Genomic DNA, 22,219 nt, shown 5'->3' with positions numbered 1-22,219 from the left:
CGCGGTTTAAAGATTTTGCCCCACACTTGATTTTTGCGACACACAGCAAATCTGCGTCAATACTGAAATTGAAACCTCTTCAACCGGATCAGGCTGATGAAGCTAAAATTGTGTCGGACAACTCGACTACCGTTGAGATAAAAGCCCGAATTGTATTTCATCGTTTTCTGGGCGATTAGAACAACTGCAGCCGGCTTAGCACTGTTTAAAAGCTCCTTTCTCCCTCGGCGAACCCCGACCAATCCAATTGGAGGTTTCGCAGGCAGCCAAATATTTGGGATGTACTCAAGGCGTCACATGCTTTCCACAAGGTGCGGGGCGCTCCCTCTTCCAAAACACCGAATTCCCTCCCGACGGAATGAAAGACCCGTGACCGGCCCCTCCCTCCGCCCCGCTGATGAATGCCCCTGCTCCCCCCCCCTCCCCCCCCCCCCCCGCTCCTCCCCCCAGAAAATACCATTGTGGAGCCTCTCCTCGTGAGCGCACATGTGCTCGGGCTTTTCGCGGTGGAGTCCGGTGTCTGCTCCACCCCCACCACCACCACCACCACCACCACCACCTCTCCAAAACCTCCCGATAGGAGCCGAGGTTTATCTCACATAATCACGGAGGAGAACAAACCCTTTTTTTTTTTTTTTAATTCTGCCTCTAACGACACAGCGCGGGGACTTTGGACCGGGATGAGCGTGCTCCCCGTTCAAAGTTCCGCGACTTCCGTTCCCCCCGCTCCTCTTATCGAGCAGGGAAGCCAGAGAGCCGTCCCGATAGAAAAAAAAATCGGGACGGGGAGAAGGGAGGTAGAATGCGAGGGAGGCTCCCCCGCTGGACTCGAACCGGCGCAGATGTCGCCTCCGTCGGGGGGCGGACGACGCGTCTCGTTGTCGCGCCGCCGCCGCGACGCGCTCGGGGCCCACGCTCACTCATTAACAACAATGGATTTCGGGATCATGTGACCGCAATTCCCGCCGACAGAGTGGGCGAGTTTTGTTGACTCGAAGTCGCGTCCAAAATCAATAAGGGGTTCGTGTGTGTCGCCCCGGCACGGGCCGCGGGGTCGGGGAAACAAATCGATCCGCGCACGGAGCGGCGTGCCCTCGGCCGCTTTCACGCCGCTGAACCCAGCGTCCCCCCGTCCGGCCGGTCGACGTGTCTCTAAGTGACAAGGACGGCGTCGCGTCTTCCGCGCGGGCCGACGGTGATGGCGCCTGTGTAGATGTGCGAGGGAGAGAGTGAGAGGGAGGGAGAGAGTGAGAGGGAGGGAGAGAGGGGAGGGGGCAGAGGGACTTCGAGTGGGAGGAGAAGAGAGAGAGAGCGGGCGGGCGGGCGAGCGTTTACCCGGGCTGGCCATTCCATAGCTCGCACAGTGTATGGAAGATGGCTTTGGAGGGAGGGGGTTACTGGAGGACAGGCGGCGTCGGCTTCCCTTTATCGGGCTGCCGCTGAAGCCGGCTGATCTCTGGACCCTGGGATTGAGCAAGGCGGCGAGGGACGGGCGGTCCAACGTGCGGCGGAGCAGCAGGACGGACCCGGGGGCGGGGGCGGGGGGCGCAGGAAGAGCAGCAGCTGGAAGCGGGAGAGAGCAGGGAGGGGTTGACCGAGCCCAGATCCTCCGGTGTGAATCGGGGAGAGACGGAAGAGCAACTTTTGTTCGTTTATTTTTGTTTTTTATTTTATTTATTTTTTTACATCTGAAGTCTTGGGAGGAGTATGAGAGAGTTGGGAGGAACGGGCGTGGGGAAGGGGGGGTCAGAGGCCGGGCACCGATAGGGAGCGATTGCAGCGGGAGGCAGCGTCGGGCGGACGAGAAACCCCGTGCGAGGCGCGGAGGAGCCGACGGATAACGGACGCGGGCGCAGAGAGACAGGCAGAGAGGGGGAGACAGACGGGGAGATAGGGGGCCTGAGCATGGGGGTGAAGAGCAAGGCTGCCGCCGCAATCCTCGTCCTGCTGCTGTTTCTGGGCTCCTTGTGGCTCCGTGAGTGTTCCTCTACCGGCCACCGTGCGTATGGGTAATGTGTGTGTGTGCGTGTGCGTGTGCGTGTGTGTGTGTGTGTGTGTGTGTGTGTGTGTGTGTGTGTGTGTGTGTGTGTGTGTGTGTGTGTGTGTGTGTGTGTGTGTGTGTGTGTGTGTGTGTGTGTGCGTGCGTGTGAGAGAGAAAGAGAGTGAGAGAGCGAGCAGCTGTATGGCGCTGTTGATCTACACAAGGCCCGGCTGTGTGGAGTGCGTGGACTGTAGGTTTAGGAATGTGTCACATGCTCTGGTGACTTGGGGAAACAAGCGCGGTAGTCAGAGCTCTTTCCCACCCACAAATGTTCCCTTTTGCTTTTCGGATAACGCTGACTGGGATTCTCGTAGTTTTGGAAACAGGATAGAGCGACTGGATGGGGGGGAAATAAAAAAGTTCTGACCGTGGCATGACAACGAAAGCAAAACGAAATCCGATTTTCCAAATTTCTACTGGTAAATTGCGCCGCGGTGCTTGAGTCGGGGGTCGGGTTTTTCTTTCCCCTTACGTCTCACATGCTGGTGGTGACACGGTGGAGATGTCTGGGGGCTGCAGGGACCAAAGTCCAAATCCCAACTGCAGGAGACGCGGAGGATGGAGAGATGCTCCAGAAATGAAAATGAACGATTCAGCGACACGGTGCCTGAGAGACGGCAAAGCCATTGGGTTTCGGGGCAAAGAGCAATAACATCGAAATTGTGATACAAGACTAGATATCGCCTGGGAGGGTAATACCGTGTAGTAGGGAGTCAAAAGTCATATACTGCTTTGAAATAAAAACATATTTTGCCAGTCTTTGAAAGCAATCGAAGGGAAAACAGGCACAACTAATTGAGTGGACAAAGGTTTTTACTAGAAAAACTTTTGTTTAATTAATGTTTCACTGGAGCCCAAAGAGCCACATGGTTCAGGAGGATCAATCAAATTAACGCATTACCATAAAGGTGTGGAATTTCAGTCCTCAAAAGTCATTACGAAGAAGCACGTAAAGTCGATTTAGATCGAGAATTTTTGTCAGTGACTTTAGTTATTAGTCTTTGGAAGCGTCCAACGTTACACTGGGAACCAGAGTAGCCTGCAGCTCATGTTCCATCTGCTCTGTACAATACGTCTGGCCACCCTCCCATTCAGACATATTTCCACCAACCTTGCCGGGATCGGGCCAATCACAACCATTTATCTGACATGGGGTGGGTTTGATACCATGACGATGCAGAGGAGAGCCGTTGAGGCACCTTACCAAGATGGCTGTTGAATCCTCTGTGGTGACAGTATTAAATCAACTGGACGCTTTATTTTCTGTATAAATCTTTGGTTGGTTGATTGGTTTATTGGTTGTAGGTCTAGCCAGTGCTCTGATTGGTTGTAGGTCTATCTATTTGGGAATTGGTCTGGAGATGCCACGCTAGCCCAATGTATAATTGGTTTTAAACTAAAAATGAAAGGACGGGTGCCCATATTGAATAATGGTGGCTGTAGGGACTTGTGTCAGCATCAGGGCATCCATCATGTGAAAAACTTTTTTTGCAGCAGCCAACGCTGTGTAAAGTGGAATCTCCACACTGAGAGTGGGACGGGCCGTAGGGAAGGACCCTGACTTTCACCTCTAGTTCAGACAACATGCTACCCACAGCGCGGGACCTCCAAGCGCTGAAGTAGAAACTGAAATCCAAACTGCTTATGGAAGCAAGTTCAGCCCAGGAGCAGCTCGTTGGGAGGATAACAGGCTTCCAAGCCTCAGATTACCGCGCACAATTCCCAGTGTTGGCTGGAGTTTTGCACAGCTCGCAGCCACGGGACTCTTCAGCGGTGAGGTGTTTTTTCTGGGGCTGAGGATGGCGGATCACCGTCTGGCAGTCAGAAGGACCAATCAGGGTTTGGCAGGCACCAGGAGATCGCTACCTGATCGACGCAGAGCGACAACTGTAATGTTGAGTGGAGGCGGAATCATTCTCTCAGGCGGTTTTTCAGCGGCAGTCAGCAGCATCACAGACCATTCTGTGCTTCCAACTTTGTGTCAGCAGTTTGAGAAGGCCCCTTCCTGGTCCAGAAAATGCAAAGTCTACTCACAAATGGGTTGTTGAGACCAGTGTGGAAGAGTTTGACTGTAAACATAAGTCAGATAAGCTCAGACCTAGGTCTGAGATGGCAATATTCTGTTAATATTACCATTAACGGTTAGGGTTAACTACTATTACAGATACGTATATTTAAATATAGACATGAATAACCAGTATAGTTGCCTTATAGAACTAAATGACTACATCTACTACTTCTAATAATATGAAATGAAGACGCTGCACTTTGAGTCCTACTGCTTCCTTGAGTGCAAAGCGTCTCTGCATCAGATCATTTCTGCTTGTTTGGAAAAGAATTCCTCTGTTACCACGTATCCTTATTTTGTGCACCTCTGGTGTTTTGTTACAGAGGGAGGCCTGGACTACCACTGGGACTCTTGTTTGAAAAGCTACAACCAAGTTAATCAGGTAAGAGAATCATCCAACGGTCAGTCTCCATGCGGCTGACCAAATGGGAAAATTCAACCTAATTTTCAGTTATAGATAGATAGATAGATAGATAGATAGATAGATAGATAGATAGATAGATAGATAGATAGATAGATAGATAGATAGATAGATATTTTTTGATGATCGATCTCTCCCATCCCCTGTCTCCAGCCCAACCATCTGTCCAACAGCAGCGGGGCGGAGGGGGCCCTGGGCTCCCTGGGCTCCCCGGGCTCGCCGGGCTCCCTGGGCGTGGACCAGTGCCCAGGTCAGACGTTCCAGGTGGCCCTGCTGCACGCCCACCTGCTGGCCGCCCAGGAGCACGCAGCCGACGTGCTGCTGCAGCCCTACCTCTCCAGCTGGGACGACCTGGTCCAGTAAGCGCACATGTTGAGAAGCAAAGCACTGAGCAGGGCGTGGGGTCAACAGGGGGTCAACAGGGGTCATCAGGGGTCACCCACTGACCTGAAAGATACACTCACTTCCGGTGGAGGCGTTCCTCACCCGAAGGGACGTCTGTGTTCCTTAATAAACAAATAAATAAATCTAATTTTAAAAAGGACTAATTTAGTAATAAATAAATAAATAAATAAATAAATAAATAAATAAATAAATAAATAAATAAAAAGTAAAAAAGTACTAATTCAGTATAAGATTAATGAAAATAAATTTATAAATAACAATTTAAAAAGTACAAATTTCGTAAAAGATAAATGAAAATAAATTAATAAATACAATTTCAAAAAGTACTGATTTTGGAAATAATGTATAAAAATAAATTAGTAAATAACATTTTAAAAAGTACAAATTTAGTAAAAGATAAATAAAAACAAATAAAGAAATACAATTTTCAAAAGTACTAATTTTGGGAAAAAAAATCGTAAATAACATTTTTAAAAGTTCTAATTTAGTAAAGAACAAATAATAAATAAATAAATAAATAAATAAACAATTTTAAAAAGTACTTATTTAGTAAAATATTGTTAATATTAATGCTCATAATAATAAAAATAACAATAATAATATAAGAAGAAGAAGAAGAATGTATTGTATACATGTATACACACCATGCAACCCAAAGTGCTTTACATTAATAAAAGGCAATTAAATAGTAATAATAAAAATGTTCAATCATTATTTCTCGAGTTTGGTTGCAAAATATTATTATTGTATACCTCCAAATAATTCTCAAAATGATCCCCACAATAGTTTATGAACGCAGGTTAAGTCATAATAAAAGCTCAGTTAGTTTCAGTTAGTAAGTGAGGTAGAAATTAGGTTAGAGCTTATGTTCGGTTTAAAAACTATTGTGCATAATCTCCGGGTGCGTTGCAAAGACATTTTACTGCATATATGTATGAATGTATGTATATGTATGTGATATATAAACCTCTTGAATCTTGAATCTTGAATGTTGAATCTTGTTATGGTAGTTTACCTCAGCAGCCTTTCGGTTTGTCTGTTCTCGCAATAGCACGTTACCCAGACGGGATTTCCTGGCTGAGTGACGGTCCATGGTTCAAAGTACAGTAGTTATGAACAAATCATATCAAGGATCTTCTTCTTCTTCTTTCGGCTGCTTTCGTATAATAATACTACTAATAATAATAATAATAATAATAATAATAATAATAATAATAATAATACATCATGATTAACAATACTAATACTAATAAAACCATAATAATAATAACAATAAATAATATATTGGACATAATAAGAATACCATAATAACAATAATAATAATAATAATAATAATAATAATAATAATAATAATAATAAAAATAATAATAATAATTAAAAAATAATAATATTAATAATAATGTCAATGAAAGGAATAGGAATAGGAATAATAATAATCTTTCAAAATAATACCTTCAATTTACCTGTAAACCCTGTACAGAGAAACTGACCCAAAAAAAAGTTTAAACAGAAGACTAAACAATTTGTCACTTGTTCTCTGACTCTTTACTTTTACAACTATTCTAGTATTGTGGGGGTTGGTGATACAACTATTGCGATAGAATACTTGTATATTCTAAAGGTTTCATTTCTGGAAAGTCCTTGTCACTGACTTGGCCCCAGGATGGACTTCTCCTTGTGGTTGGAACCTGCTTCGGTATCTTTCCTATCTTCTCCCCTGAACTGTGTGCTGTGTTCTGCCTTTCCCCCACTAGGTTCATGGAGGCCTTGGGCCCAATGGTAGGACTGATATCCAAAGAGATAGAGACCAAGACCTCCATCATCCGCCAGCTGGCCCTGATGGCGGAGGAGGGTCCGGAGGCAGAGCTGCACCCGGACTCGAACCCCGTGGAGTCGGCGACGACGGAGGTCGGAGACGCCAACGAGGTGGAGGCCTTTCACCACAGCAGTGCCTACTACTCTGTGCGCTCCATGATCCGGACGGAGCTGGCCCAGGGCCTGGTGGACTTTGAGCAGCAGACGGACTCTGGATGCCGCACTCTGCTGCGGCTGCACCGCGCTCTGCTGTGGCTCAAGCTCTTCCTGGAGAAGCTGGCCGACATGGCGGGGACCGGGCGGCTCCGGAGCCCGTCGGAGCTCTGCCGCGAGGCCTACCAGAGCACCCTGGCGCACCACCACACCTGGTTTGTCCGCAGGGCCGCCGAGCTGGCCTTCATCGCCATGCCCGAGCGAGGCTTCTTCTACAGGCTGGTGTGCGTGCAGAACCAGGAGGAGTTCAGTGCGTTGCTGAGCATAGTGGTCCGGGACCTCCAGGAGGTCTACAGCAGGACACAGGGGGCCCTGGAGGAGCACGGCATGCTGGACCTGCCCTAGAGCAACAGCCCACCACCAATGACCAAGGACTTGTGGCCTTAATGCGAGCTGGAGTTTACGAGCTGCCAAGTTATGATTAACACATTTTTTCTCCCAACCAAAGAGCATTGGGAACAATCACGTAGTACTTAAAGTCTTATCACGCAGTTTTACCTCATTTTATTCTGCTGAGTCTGCGAACATTCCTCGCTGCCTACTTCTTATCCACTTCGTTGGAGAACAAACAGATAGGCTGACAATGCAGGTGGTGTAAAAGTCAACACTATATTTTTCATATCAATTATTTTCATGAGGAACATGTCACAGTCACAATGTGAATGTTTTTTTTATTTGCTACCCGAAAACTAGAATTATCTACATCGCAACCCCAAAAAACGGCATCGATTCAGGCTGTTTAGATCCGTCGGTCAGAACAAACCTTTTTACAAGGCAGGGCTTTCTGCCCAGAGTGAAAATGGATGTTGTGTCGCCGCCATCGGGGTTGTCCTTTCCAAATATTCCGTGAGAAAATTTGCAGGAACCAAACAAACCATATCTGGTTTTGTGATGAACGAAGTGCTGCGGCGGTAGAGTCCGCTATCCGGCAGAAGTGCCCATGAGCGTTCACAAACATATCTCCGCTGACGTAACGTTTCGGAGACAATCATTCTTAAGATTTTACTGGGAACGACGGAGTTAACAAAATAACATTTCTGGGGATTCCAAAGGAAATGATTCCAGACTTACAGATACGTACGTCATTACAATCTTTTTCTTTTTAAATTTTCTTTTTTTTTACTTTAACCCAATCGGAACGGAGCGATTCGGAGCGAGACGCCGGCGCATTTGGAGGCAGTGGCGTGCGGGTCAGAAAGCAGCGTAGCGGTCACTCGCACTTCCCTTCACGGGGACTATTTTCAACCCACAAATGCCGCTAATTCCGGGTAATCCTGCTCCCTCAGCCTCCTCCAGGGCAGCAACTTCCAGGAATCGGCGGCCGAGACGGAGACGGAGAGGCCGGGCAGGACGGGGGAGGTCGAAGGAGATTGGGGGAGGATGGGGGAGGACGGGGGAGGTTGAAGGAGATCGGGGAGGACGGGGGAGGTCAAAGGAGATCGGGGAAGGACGGGGGAGGTCGAGGAGGTTGGGGGAGGACGGGGGAGGTCGAATGAGGACGGGGGAGGAAGGGGGAGAGCGAGGGGGTCGGGAGAGGACGAGGGAGGCAGGGGCGGTGAATGAAAAACCGGCCGATTCCATCATCCATCCCTTCCTTCGCCTCCAAAAACCTCAGATCCCGACCCCGCCCCCCCCCTGACCTCTGACCCCTCCGTTTTGGTCTGCTATATAAAGTCCAGGAATATGACGGCATGTCACTGCACATAGCTCGCCGTGTTTCCTTCATACGACTATTTATCTATTTATGCAGAGGTTAAACCGGGCGTACCCCGTGAAGATTACAGCCGGATGATATTATAGGCTATATCGAACATGTTCCCCTGACGCTACCTCTGACTCACGGCGGCTCCCTCACACGCCTTATTCCCCTCACACGCGGGGACATCCATTTCTTCAAGGTCAAGAAAAAAAGCCTGCAGTGGAGTTCCCTTCAATTACATTTATTATTTTCTCTATTTTTGTTTTGCAGTAAACATAAGCAAAAATATACATACAGTAACAGCAAATAATGAAAGTAATAAAGGTACAAAGAGAACAGAATGATCAGCTGTTTGGCTCAGATGATCCAAACAACATTCTCAGATTGAATCATCCTTGTTTCATTAAATTATAATTCAGGCAAATTCATTTTTTGTGTTTATTTTTTATGAGAATTGGGAAGGAGGATTTGGAGCAAATAGGCCTATGGTGGTTATTATTATGATTTTTTTTTTTTTTTTTTTAATCGTAAATTGCCCTGTGGTTGTTTTGTGCCGACAGTTTTGCACTGTATAAAAAACACTGTGAAATCATCTGTCATTCCCCGCAGCCGAACAATGAATTCAACATATTACCAATCACTGTTCATGACTCGTGTCTTTATTCCAATTCCTCTGGTTTCACCTGTGAGAGCAGTGACCGAAACCCCGTTTAGTACAAACATTTAAAAGCCTAGATGGAAAATTGGAAAATCATACAAAGTGAGAAGAGCTAAGATGATGAAGGAAAATAACTGACATTAGAAATACGCTTTGTGTTCAAGTTGTAAAACTAACTCATTCAGAGTTTGTTGAATGAAACCTAAAGGCAGGAACGCTACCGATACAGACCGAGCTAATACATTCCCTTCTCTTTACAACAAAATAGCAATAAAAATACTCTTTCTTAAATAATCCCATATTCTTCTTAAGTTTAACCTTGAAAATGCACGTTGGCAAACATTTGATGTATATGTTAACACAGTATTTGTGAGTTCTTGCCTTTTCTCTCTTTTTCAAACCATTTGCGCTAAATTTGTTGCAGCCTTTCCAATAAATACAATTTGCAGCCACACAAGAAATAAATATATTGCTCTTGGAAAACATCTCCAAAAAAGAAAAAAAAAAAAAAGGATGCGTGGAGATCAGAGGAAATCACATTCTGTGACACTGGCAACAACGCAGTCTGTCCACCAGGAGGCACTGTTGTCTTTTAGTGAAACCTGTTCTCTTTGTGCGTCATATTCCATCAGAGTAGGGATCAATAATCATCCTGTCACCTAGAGATCTGATGACGGATCAATAATCATCCTGTCACCTAGAGATCCGATGACGGATCAATAATCATCCTGTCACCTAGAGATCCGATGACCGATCAATAATCATCCTGTCACCTAGAGATCTGATGACGGATCAATAATCATCCTGTCACCTAGAGATCCGATGACCGATCAATAATCATCCTGTCACCTAGAGATCTGATGACGGATCAATAATCATCCTGTCACCTGTAGATCCGGGGATGGATCAATAACCATCCTGTGATCAATGATGTGTCAATACAACAGGAAGCGATGTCATGACGCCGTTGTTTTCTGGGACTATTCTCCTCAAAGTGAGATTTCAAATGAACGCTGGTGTCTCGTTGGGATGTTGAACCTTGAAGGTTTGTGCGGGCGTGGCCCCAGTGGTGAAACACTATGTGATCCACCGCACACACAACATGGATGGAGGGTGGGGCTTTAAAAGGAGGAGCAGCGAAGACGGATAAAGAAGCTCCATCTGCCCGCGGGGGATTAGCAGCAGATTAGAATTACTGCTCCGCCATGTTGGTGGGCGGGGTCAAGGGGAGTCCAGACGCTCCAAACTCAACCCGCTCTGATCTCTGACACAAGATGGACGCCCTGAACACGCTGACGGCGTCCTCCGCTCCGCCCGCCTCTACTCCTCCCTCCTCCACTCCTCCCTCTTCTACTCCGCCCTCTACTCCTCGCTCTCCTCCTCCCTCTTCCCCTCCTCCCTTCCCTCCCTCCCTCTCCTCCCTCTCCTTTTCCCCCTCCCTCTCCTCCTCCTCTCTCCCCCCCCTTCCCCCTCTTCCCCGCCTCTCTCTCCTCCTACCTCTCCTCCTCACACTCCATCTTCCCCTCCTCTCTCCCCTCCTCCTCCCTCACACCGTCCCTCTCGTCCTCCCTCTCCTCCCTCTCCTCCCTCTCGTCCTCCCTCACCTCCTCCCTCTTCTCCTCCTCCCCCTCTATCCCTCCACCCTCCCTCTCCTCCTCCCTCCCTCTCCTCCTCCCTCTCCTCCTCCCCCCTCCCATTATCACATGAATACGCTGTCGCTCCTTTTTCTATCTGCGCCAGTGAAGCAACCGTCCAGTTTTTGTCCATTTCCTCAAAGCCCACGAAAACAACGACCCAAACCCTCGTGCAGCAGAGCCTTACACATTTCGGCCGCAGGGAGCCTTCAAACCACTATTGGCTGTTCGGGGGAAGCTGACGTGACTCCCTCTGCCGTCCCTCCCCCCCGGACGGCGATCGCTCCGGGTCACCTCCACCCGAGCCGGAGAAGAAACGCTCCGTAGAAAACAAAGAAAGTATTTACAGCCGGAGGGAAGGCGGAGCGGCCGTTCGCGGCAAACGTGGGGAAGGTTCCCGGCGGCTCCCGCTTCTCCTTCCGCTCGGACGACTCTCTGGGCCCCTTACGCCGCCTGGGGAGCCCGGGTTCAGGCACCGAGCGAACGCGCGACGGAGGCACCCGGGGCGTGTTTTCAAGCAGCCGCGTTTCGGGAGAGTTAAGACGCGAAACACTGTCGCTCGAAAGAGTTGGAACAGCAGCGATGTTGGAAACGCCCCCGCGCCTCGTTCATTTAACACGACTGTCTAACAAGCTACTTCTCAAGCCCGACTATCATCTCAATATTATACAAAAAAAAAAAAAGGGAATTTCCTTTAATAATAAGTAATAATAAGTCATGAGGGTGATGAGAATTCATAATGTAAAGTCATCTTAATGAGTATTGCACGTTGCATGCAATTTCCCGACCTACAGTATGAAATGGAACTGGAAATGGAGCAAAACACACACACGCGCGCTCATGCGCACACACACACACACACACACACACACACACGCACGCACGCACGCACACACGCGCGCGCTTAAAGACATAATTTTAAAGGTTTCGACCTATAACCCATTCTTGGAGACGCCTATCCGACAGTACCTCATTTTTCGAGCCCACATTGGCCGTTTTGGTCGTGCGGGGAGTTTAAAGATGGCCGCCCCTCGCGGCGCGGCCCCCCTCGGTGGGCGGCGGTTCGAGCGGGGGCCTCGTTTCACACGTAGCAGAGCGGTGGGAACGCGGGGGCCCCGCCTTGTAGCACACCAAAGACAATACACACACATGCAACATGGCTTCATCTCTGCATCCACCCCTATAGGTATTTTATACGCCAGTTTGTTGGGTTATTCCTTGCAAGTGCAACAAAACAGACGTACCGATAGAAGGTTATGATAGCGTATAAATAGATATACACACGCGTTGTATTTTAGTCGCGTATACGGGCGTATAGAGCGTAAGGAGCGGTGACCTCGCTGCTCCTCGTTGCGCGTCTCCATGTCCTCTACACCTCCGAGCTCGTCATGCAGTATAAATATACGTCACCTCGACTAATTTACAGAAAGGAAGAATTGTCCCAAAAGCTCACAGACAGAAACAAATGACAGGATTCCCGCCCTCTCCGGCTCCGTAACGGGCCATTGGTGCCGGCGCTGTGCTGGGGTTGGGGGGTGTAAACAGGGTTCCTACCGAACCGAGGGTGCCAATCCTGTGACAGGTTTCTGTGTGCTCGCGGGGTGGCGGAGGGATGGGGAGGGGGGGGGGCGGCTATCGCGGGTGTGCCGGGGGGGGGCGGAGGCTACTAGCCGGGGGCTAGTTGTTGGTGTTGATCCGCAGCTTGAAGGAAACCCGTCCGGCAAACTTGTCCCTCTCGTTGCCGAGGGGGATGTTGTTGGCGTTGATCTTGCACTCGATGTTGACGTCCTCGTTGGCCGTGATGTTGAGGAACTTGACGGCGACCAGCGGCTGCGAGTAGTTCACCTGCGGGGGCAGAAGAGTGCGTGATTCCCCGCCCCGACCCCCCCGCCCGGGCGTCTCGACGTTGGGTTCGCTCCCCCCGAGGGACGGGTCTTACCTGGGCTTTCTTGCCGTAGTACGGGTAGTACATGAGGTTGAACGTGCCGTTGGGAGGGAAGTACATTAGCTGTCCCAGTTTCTCGCTGTCTTCCCTCTGTGGGCGGTGAAATGCGCTCGTTACTCATCACAACCGCGGAGGGCTCTCTCGCGAGCGGTCGGCGCGGACCCACCGCCGCCTTACGTGTCGGCGGCACGCTTCAGCGATCCCAAACCCGAGTCGCCGCTTCGAAACAAAGACTCAACTCACCACCACCACCACCACGAGACTAGACTAGTGCTATGACTCTATGTACACGGTCACCACGGAGCCCAACGCGGTCCTTACCCATTCGTCCTTCCCCACTTTGTATCTCTGGGTGTCAGTGAGAGGGGCGGAGCGCGACGGAGAAGGAGAGAAAAGAGAGAAAGCGGCGGCAACAAAAAAAAAAAAAAAATTGAGATGAGGATGGGGGGGAGGGGGGCACGCAGAAGAGGCGGCGCAAAACAAACGACGGTTCTGGTTCAGGTTGCGGTTGGTGAGGGCCACAGGGAGGGTGAGGGGGCGGATGGAGGGTGGAGGTGAGGCGCCATCGCTGCAAATAAGCCCGAAATAGAAGTGGGAGTTTACCTTTGCGCCGCAGGTGACAAACGGCGCTTGTCCGTTCTTTCCGGGCAGCATTCCGATCACCTGGCGAGGAGGAAACTTCTGTTACACAAACCACAAACATGTATAACATCCCATATTTAACATCCTAGTTCAATACTGAATTTGGAAACAGGAGATTGTGCCCAAAGTTCCACGTGACTCCAACGGTTGACGTCTGCTTTGATTGTTTCCAGCCTCTCGCGTGAGTCAACAACGTCCGATCAATCGATAAATGCAGATTTCAATCCAATAAAAATGGAAAAAGCAACATTCACCGTCGGTGCGGTCACCGCTCGTCGCCTAGCAACAGCATCCCTCTTTGCAACGCCTGTTTCTCCCTCCTTTCATACCCGATTGAGCTTGATGATGATGCATGGCCTGCCGTCTTGGTAACCATAGTAACGGTCGTTGATTCCGGAGCAGTCCTCCAGCACGGTGCGGTTGAACTGACAGGAGCACTTTGGGTTGTTCTTCACGTCGCCGCTGTCCTCCTGCACAAAGTACTGGTCCGGCGTGCACTCGTCGTTCTTCTGGGTCTGCACCGAGTTGTTGTACGCTGCGGAGGAACCAAACCGTTTGCTTTCGTTTCTTTATGTGTGTTTAGAGGAATGAGGTCCAGGCTGAAGCTGCCAGTGCTACGAGACAAACTCACGGGCCAGGAACTTGTCCAGCGCCTGGGCGTACAGGTCCCAGCTCTCGGTGTTGTGGATGTTGTACACGATCTCCAGAGACTCGGCCGATTTAGGTCTGATCATCATGCCTGAAGAGAGAGAGAGAGAGAGAGATGGAAAGAGAGATAGAAAGAAAGAAAGAAAGAAAGAAAGAAAGAAAGAAAGAAAGAAAGAAAGAAGTAAAGAAAGAAAAAGCAGTATGCCTTGTATAAATTGTATAACTAGTATAACTAATATACCTAGTATAAATAGTATAAAAAGTATAAATAGTATAAAAAGTATAAATAGTATAAATAGTATAAAATGTATAACTAGCATGACTAGTATAAGCTGTAAACCTAATATAACTAGTATAACTAGTATGACTAGTATGACAATATAAATAGTTTAACTTATATAAATAGTATAACTAGTATAACAAGTATACCTAGTACAACTACCATAACTAGAATAAATATTATAACTAGTATACCTAGTATATCTAGCATAACTAGCATGACTAGTACAACTAGTAGAAATTGTATAATTAGCATAACTAGTATAACTAGTATACCTAGTATAACTATTATACCTGGCATAACTAGTATACCTGGTATAACTAGCAGGGCTAGTATAACTAGTGTAAGCAGTGCTGCACCTGGTGTGGAGAGCCTGTCCTGCCAGGTGGGTTTGTGGTCGTCCAGGGTCTGCAGCATGACGTACATGGTGAGGGTGAACAAGCCGGCGAGGAAGATGTAGAAGACGAGGTAGAAGAGGAGGATCAGACCTGCAGCATCACACACACACAACACGTCTGAGATGGAAAGGACACGTTACCTGATCAGAACCAGTTCACCTCCCTTACACCAGATGGGTTAGCTTCCTGCGTCTCCAGGAAAAAACAATGCTGCTGTTTACAGTATACTGTATATACCATGTATATATTCATATATACAGTGTATATATATATATATATACATATGTACAGCATCTCATCATTTTGGGTCACTCTCACACATGAACTTTCACACCCGCTCTGAGACTAAACATGAGCGCTGTCCTTCCCCCGAGTCTAAATGTGGGGAATTAAGGCAGGATCGAATGGCTGGCCCTCGTCCAATTTCATCCTCGGGTTTCACTGACAATGGCGGCCAACAGGCGGGTGGTGACAGACGGGGTGAGGGGCGGAGGGAGGAGGAAGACCACCTGGAGATTAGGGCGGAGGGCCAGGGGATTACAGCAGAGAATGGACCTGGATAACAAGTCCAGGCGCTCGGGAGGACACCAGAGAGTTAAGGAAACCGTTTCCAAAACAAAGGACTTCAAGGTCTCTGTTTCTAAATAAATAGAGTTACATCTGATGAGACACTTCAACCCAAAATAATAAAACATGGAATGAGCGGACATCCCTCGCCTCAAGTTCCAACACCTGATACCAGCACTGGGGAGCGGCACGGGGCCCGAACTGTCAGCTCTGCTGGACCCCCAACATGGAGCTCACACCACTGGAGCTCCCCCGGACAGCGGACCCTACACCGCAGGCTCAGGCCCATGCCTAGCTTCCAGACACCCGGCCCCACACTGCAGGGCTCAGGCCCGGGGCCCACTCAGCCGGCCCTACACCGCAAAGCTCAGGGCCGGGTCCCACCCACCGGGCCCCACGCTGCAGGGATCAGGCCCGGGTCCCACTCACCAGGTCCCAAACCGCACGACTCAGGCCCGGGTCTCACACACCGCAGGGCTCAGGCCCAGGCCCAGGTTCCACACACCGTACCTCACACCGCAGGGCTCTGCCCCATGTCCCACACACTGGGCCCCACACCACAGACCCAACACACTGGGCCCAGCAACGCAAGCCCAGGCCCAGGTTCCACACAGCGGGCCCCACACTATAGGACTCAGGCCCAGGTCCAACACACCAGACCCCACAATGTAGGCCCAGGCCCATGTCCCACACACCAGGCCCCAAACTGCAGGCCCAGAACCAGGCATCACACCGGGCCCCACACACCAGGCCCAGGCCCATGTCCCACACACCAGGCCCCACACTGCAGGCCCAGGCCCATGTCCCAAACACCAGGCCCCACACCCCAGCCCAGGCCCATGTCCCACACACCGGGCCCCAAACTGCAGGCCCAGAACCAGGCATCACACCGGGCCCCACACCCCAGGCCCAGGCCCATGTCCCACACACCGGGCCCAACACTGCAGGCCCAGGCCCATGTCCCAAACACCGGGCCCCACACCCTAGGCCCATGCCCCAGGTCCAACACACTGGGCCCCACACCACATGGCTCAGCCGGCCCAGGGGAGCAGTGGGACTATGTGTGTGTGAACTTTGGGACTTCCAAGGATATGAGCGGAAATGGAAAAGCTGAGTGTGTATCTGTCACTTTGTACGTCCAGACACAGGAGCCCAGAATAATCCAAATGGACTTTTGGGAATAAATCGACAAACAAACTACAAATGCAAAGCAACATGGGGGAGGCATTGATCATGTCCAGTGTTCGAGGTGCAGGCAGCAAGATGGTGTTGGATTTACAGTCGGGCCTGCCTGCCCGGGGCGATGACGGACGCCCAGGCCTCTCTGTTTCAGCCTCGCTTCCTTCAGAGCCAGAGTTGAAAGAGGAGAATGAGACGAAGGGGAGGGGCTGCCCAGGCGCCCTACGCTCCCTGGACATGGCCCTTCTCTTCCTGAATTAATTACGATGACATTTTGCAAATTTGCTTTGTGCTGGCCTGATCAAACACAGCTTTGAACTCAAAGAGAATAAACCTTTTAAAAATCCTCTAACGAAAAACATGTTCTGTATGTTTTTTTCGACATGAACAAAGTGGATAATCAGACAAATTCATAGTTATATTCATATTTGTATTTATGGCCTGTGTCCCACTAAAAAACCCACTAAAAACGGAAAGGATATATGCCTTCATTTGGTTATTATAGGTTGTGTGAAGACACTGAAATCAGTGTATTCCAGTGTAGCTTTTATTCCACTTTATCATTGGTGCCTTCCGACTTTTTCAGGCATATACACAAAATATGAAAGACATTGCTTTGGCGTCCTCACTGGAGTAGTTCTAAATGTAATTCTATGAACATATGCTGTACTACACTGGTGATTGGAAATGGAAAGACCTAAATGAGTGGTTGTACTAGAGGATGGTCCACGCCACACAGGGACACCCAGGTACAGTACGACTGGTGCCCTGGGGCCAATGAGTAAACGCTAAGTCGGAAAACCAAGTATAGCAGGTCTACATGTGGTGGCTTACGACTGAAATAGCCTAATTAACAGCCTTAGAAGGCAGCTTAAAGAGGCCGCCCGTCCTAGAAGCACCTGGGATGGACTGAGCTGGATTAAGTGATGCATTGTGGGAAGATTCCCCCAAAGCCACAGTCAATGATTCCCCAGTCTAGTATTATAGGACTCCCTGCATTCATGGGCGACGATGATGAATTTCTGCTGATGAAGAAATGAATCCTCTTGTCCGTATGGGCCTGTGGAGGGCTCAGGAACTGCACTTTCCTCTTTGAATTCACCCGATTAACAACGAGAACGAGACGAAAAGCTAAGTTTCCGAAAGTGATGCACCAAATTGAAAGCATCACTGGTAGCCAGTGAAGTCATTAGATTAGGATTAAATCCCTCACTGATTTACTCACACTTGGAAGGGTGGGGTTGGGGTGGAGGCGATACAAATAGCATTTGGCGCCCGTCTTTCCTCAGATTAAAATCCTCCAATGTCACTGGAACGGGCCATATGGGCACAGTCATGCAATAAATTTTTCAAACAGTCTGCATACAGCCCGGCTGCGTGGACGGAAAATACATGCGGCGCGTGGCAACGGGAAGAAACACAAGCTGTAAATAAAAGACATCATGAATCAGTCATAGTTTGTGCCTCTGTCCATGTATTCCTTCAACAGAAAGAAGCTCCTTTTATTATAATGTGTAGAAGGTAGCTTCCAACCGGTGGGAGGCGCACTGCGCAGAAGGAAACCACTGAAATTTATTCACAAATACAGGGGAAAAAAAAAAGACCCAGAACCGGGGAGGGGAGGGGGGTGCGAGCCAAAATGCCGCATTTGGGTTTCAGCACCACCGCCTCCTGGACAGCGACCCGTCCTGCAGCCCTGCGTGCCCCGCACCCCGCGCTGCAGGGCGGGGTGCGGGGCTCTGCCTCCTCCGTCACCAGGCTGGACGTGGCTGGAGCTGCTGGGGGACCTGGTTCGGGGTGGGCAGGGGGGTTCGGACCTGCATGGGCAAGGGGGCTCGGACCTGCATGGACAGGGGGATTCGGACCTTCATGGACAGGGGTTTCGGACGCGGATTGACTCACCCCAGCTGCTCGCCGTCCTGCCCAGAAACTCCCGCGTCCTCGGGTTCCATATGTACTCCTTCCAGGCGCCTTTCTCTCCATCCTTTGGCATTTTGTCAAACGGTTTGTTCAAATGTTAAATTCTCTGCAACGGAACCGGTTCAGGAGAGGTGTGGTCCGGTTGGCAGCCAGGTGTTGCTCGTGGGGGGAAAGAGCCCTAATGCAGCCTGTCTCCCTCTCCCTCAGCTCCTGTCTGCATGCCGCAGAGTTTTGATGAGTGCTGCAGAAATGTGGTGATACTGCGGTAAAGCCTGAACCCCCCCACCCCACCCCACCCCACCCCACCCCACACACCACCTGGCCCCGCCCCCTGATCCAGATAAGCCCCGCCCTCCCCCCCCCCCTTTCCCCTCCTCCATACGTCAAAGCGCTGCCATCTTGCCGCGGTCTCTGACTGCAGCGCTGCATGGTGTTACATTACATATTGTATTTCTAATATGTTTTCATACATCTAATTTTCATTTTAGACCTTCTTATTTACAAATGACGCTGTTTTGCCTTTGCACCAAATAAAGCTTAATACGTATAATATACTGGATATAAATGGTAAATGGATGGCATCTTATATAGCGCTTCTCCAGTCTTGCGACCACTCAAAGCGCTTTACAACACATGCCTCGCATTCACACACACACATTCATAGATCGATGACGGCGGCAACCATGCATTGTGGACACTTGCTCATCGAGAGCAGTTAGGTGTTCAGTGTTTTGCTCAAGGACACTTCGGCGCGCTGCCAGGGAGGAGCCGGCCCAATAAAAAGTGTTTTATTATTTTTCCTGGTTTTACTACCAACCATCCCACCCCACCCCTTAGCCCTTGCTATGGACGACCGTTTTGAAAGTTGTGGCACTTCTGAGAAATCGATCGGCCATTTGAATTGCTGCTATTTTAGTCAGAGCGCCACTTGATGGCGGCGACGGTATTGACGTGTCTAGGTCCCTGCTCCGCCGCCTCTCTTGGAAGCACCCAACCATCTGCAATGCACAGCTGCCTGGATGATGAGAGGGAACTCCACATCACTGTTACCGTGGGAACCAGAGCAACCTGCAGCTCATGTTCCATTTGCTCTGCAGAATACATCTGGCCACCCTCCCAGTTAAACAGATTTCCATAGACCTCATCAGGGTCGAGCCAATCACAACCGTTTATCTTATCTTATCAGCGGGTTGAATACGTTGATGATGCAGAGGAGGGCCGTTGAGGCACCTTACCAAGATGGCTGCTGCTGACGTGGAACATCCTGTTGACTCCGCTATCACCGTTGAGGCACCTTACCAAGATGGCTGCCGCTGGCGTGGCACGATCTGTTGAATCATCTATGGTGACAGTATTATTGTATTGTGATTGGTTGGTTGTAGGTCTATCCAATTGTGTCCAGAGACTTTAGTCTGCGGACTACCAGCACAGGCTGCATCAGTACACTCTGCACCAGTGCAGGCTGCAGCAGTGCAGACTGCACCAGTACAGGCTGCACCAGTACAGGCTGCACCAGTACAGGCTGCACCAGTACAGGCTGCAGGAGTACAGACGGAAGCAGTACAGGCTGCACCAGTACAGGCTGCAGGAGTACAGACTGCAGGAGTACAGGTTGCACCAGTACAGGCTGCAGGAGTACAGACTGCAGGAGTACAGACTGCACCAGTACGGGCTGCACCAGTACGGGCTGCACCAGTACGGACTGCACCAGTACAGACTGCAGCAGTACAGACTGCAGCAGTACAGACTGCAGCAGAGCAGCATGGACTGTAATAAAGGAGTGGTGTCATACAACTGGATGCCATAAAAGCCTTTTAAAGTGAATAACTAGTTTATCCCTCTTTATGTGGGAGCGGGGTCTGGTCTCAAAGTAGGACTGCTGTTCCCATGGCAATATGCAATGATTCTTAAAGGCACAGTCTGTCTATATTGCATTTTATTCTCTTGTATTTTGTTAGTATAAACACATTTTTAAAATGATTTAATGGTGCAGCGTGTAGAATTTACGAAACAGACTTGGCAGAAATGGAATAAAATACTCCTAAGTATTTTTTCATGAGTGTATAATCCCATGAAAATAAGAATCATTGTGGTGGTGTTACCTCAGAATGAGACGTTTTTATCTACATAGGGAGCCGGTGCGCTCCATGAAGGCCGCCATGTTGCACCGCCATGTTTCTACAATGGCCCAGAAGGGACAAACCAAACACTGGATCTAGAGAGGGCTAGGGCTGTTCAGTTGGTTTGCGATCAGCAACCTCAACCTGAGATGCCACTGAATTCCACATACTTGCACCTACAAAAACAGCTCGATTTTATAATGAAACGCCACGGTAAAGCATTTATCCAAACACAAGTTCCCATATCAAGGAATTTGTGAACAGTCCTTTGGATTAACAGGGAAACTCATGACGCCTCTCTGCGCCTCAGCATCACACTGTGGGCGGAGGTGGAAAAACGGGTTCAGAAAAGTAACATTTCACAACATCAGCACAACCCAGAGGCCCAACCGCACAGTGAGTGTGGATCATGGTGGAGAAAAGACACAGCAGGATGAAAAAAAAACATAAAACCTGAGGTGTGCGTGTACATCTGAGGAGGCCTCTGTGTGTGTGTGTGTGTGTGTGTGTATGTGTGTGTGTGTGCGTGTGTGCGTGCGTGTGTGCCCGCGATCACGTGTATAAATCCACGAGAGCTGCGGTGAGCAGGGACAGTAGCGCCACCTATTTGAGACCCAGGAGGTTGCAGCACGTGTTGTGTGGAGTCCAGTGGGAACATGATGTCCTCGTTCACCTCTCTGGGAATCTTTTTTTTTTTTTCTTCTACCAAACCAACAATATAGAAATGTGACCAAAACATCAAGAAATGTAAAAATGTCATTATATAAAGTTCATTATATAAAATTTATTTAATGACAATATCAATGCAAATATAGCACTACAGTGATTTCCAAGGTACACCGTATCTTACCATATCAATATAGTATGGCACTCATATATGGCCACTGTTTTAGTAGACACACAAAACCAACAGCTTCTGTAAACTATTATGAAATGATTCCTATAGTTTAATATAGATCATTTAAAAATAATAATAAAAAATAAATACATAAAATACGGTGATTACTTGGTATCTGATAGGAAACTGGGCACGTTGGATCAATATCATGTGAACATGTTCAGTGTCAGGTATCTGCATGCATTGCACTTGCCCAGTTGTTTGCAGAACGGGTGTATTAAAAAAAAATAAAAAAAAATAAAAAAGGCAAAGCAGTGGCTTTGTTACATTGACCCAAATATCGAGGTGTTCCTTTTTCCATCGGGTCTAACCGTACATTTTGGTGCTAACTATCAAAACAACAACAACCAAGAGACATTCAAGCGCCTTAACACTGTCACAGAGGGCGTCACTCTTCCAGGTACAAGCTCCATTTCACTTGGCGTTTGGAAATATGTAAAATATGCAGGGTGACAATAACCACCGTACAGATCACGTGAGTCTTGGGTGAACACCAGTAGTTCAAAGGAAGCAGCAAAGTATTTAAAATGTCAAGACGATGAGCTCTTGAGATCTGTACACAAATAAAAATGGATGTAGAAAAAGGCATAAATAAACATTTCACTGCTTAAAGGGAGTCTTGCATAAATTACACAACGGTTGTACTGTGCCTTGTTCAGTGGGCTCTC

At 48.9% G+C, this 22,219-nt stretch overlaps 2 protein-coding genes across 2 annotated transcripts; one reads left to right on the top strand and one right to left on the bottom strand.

The window, feature by feature from the left end:
- The first annotated feature begins 1,828 nt into the window (after nucleotides 1-1,828).
- Nucleotides 1,829-8,303, top strand: gltpd2b (glycolipid transfer protein domain containing 2b). Its single transcript, XM_080014362.1, has 4 exons — nucleotides 1,829-1,975; nucleotides 4,433-4,491; nucleotides 4,684-4,889; nucleotides 6,690-8,303. The coding sequence occupies exons 1-4, from the start codon at nucleotides 1,906-1,908 to the stop codon at nucleotides 7,306-7,308; spliced, it is 954 nt and encodes a 317-aa protein (XP_079870488.1). The 5' UTR covers nucleotides 1,829-1,905; the 3' UTR covers nucleotides 7,309-8,303.
- A 4,328-nt stretch (nucleotides 8,304-12,631) lies between these two features.
- atp1b2b (ATPase Na+/K+ transporting subunit beta 2b) lies at nucleotides 12,632-18,606 on the bottom strand (the record flags this gene model as incomplete). Its single annotated transcript, XM_080013174.1, has 8 exons — nucleotides 12,632-12,799; nucleotides 12,894-12,989; nucleotides 13,221-13,247; nucleotides 13,503-13,562; nucleotides 13,871-14,076; nucleotides 14,173-14,280; nucleotides 14,829-14,957; nucleotides 18,516-18,606. The coding sequence occupies 8 exons, from the start codon at nucleotides 18,604-18,606 to the stop codon at nucleotides 12,632-12,634; spliced, it is 885 nt and encodes a 294-aa protein (XP_079869300.1).
- Between the last annotated feature and the right edge of the window lie 3,613 nt (nucleotides 18,607-22,219).

The sequence above is a fragment of the Zeus faber genome, assembly GCF_960531495.2.
Source record: "Zeus faber genome assembly, chromosome: 14".
Taxonomy (NCBI): Eukaryota; Metazoa; Chordata; class Actinopteri; order Zeiformes; family Zeidae; genus Zeus; species Zeus faber.
This window is presented reverse-complemented; position numbering and strand designations above follow the sequence as displayed.

What these genes read in the sequence shown, in the direction of transcription:
- gltpd2b (XM_080014362.1), top strand. Translation starts at nt 1,906, where the DNA reads ATGGGGGTGAAGAGCAAGGCTGCCGCCGCAATCCTCGTCCTGCTGCTG. An exon ending in TCTGGGCTCCTTGTGGCTCC is followed by an intron (nt 1,976 to 4,432) that starts GTGAGTGTTCCT and finishes GTTTTGTTACAG; the next exon opens with AGGGAGGCCTGGACTACCAC. An exon ending in AGCTGGGACGACCTGGTCCA is followed by an intron (nt 4,890 to 6,689) that starts GTAAGCGCACAT and finishes TTCCCCCACTAG; the next exon opens with GTTCATGGAGGCCTTGGGCC.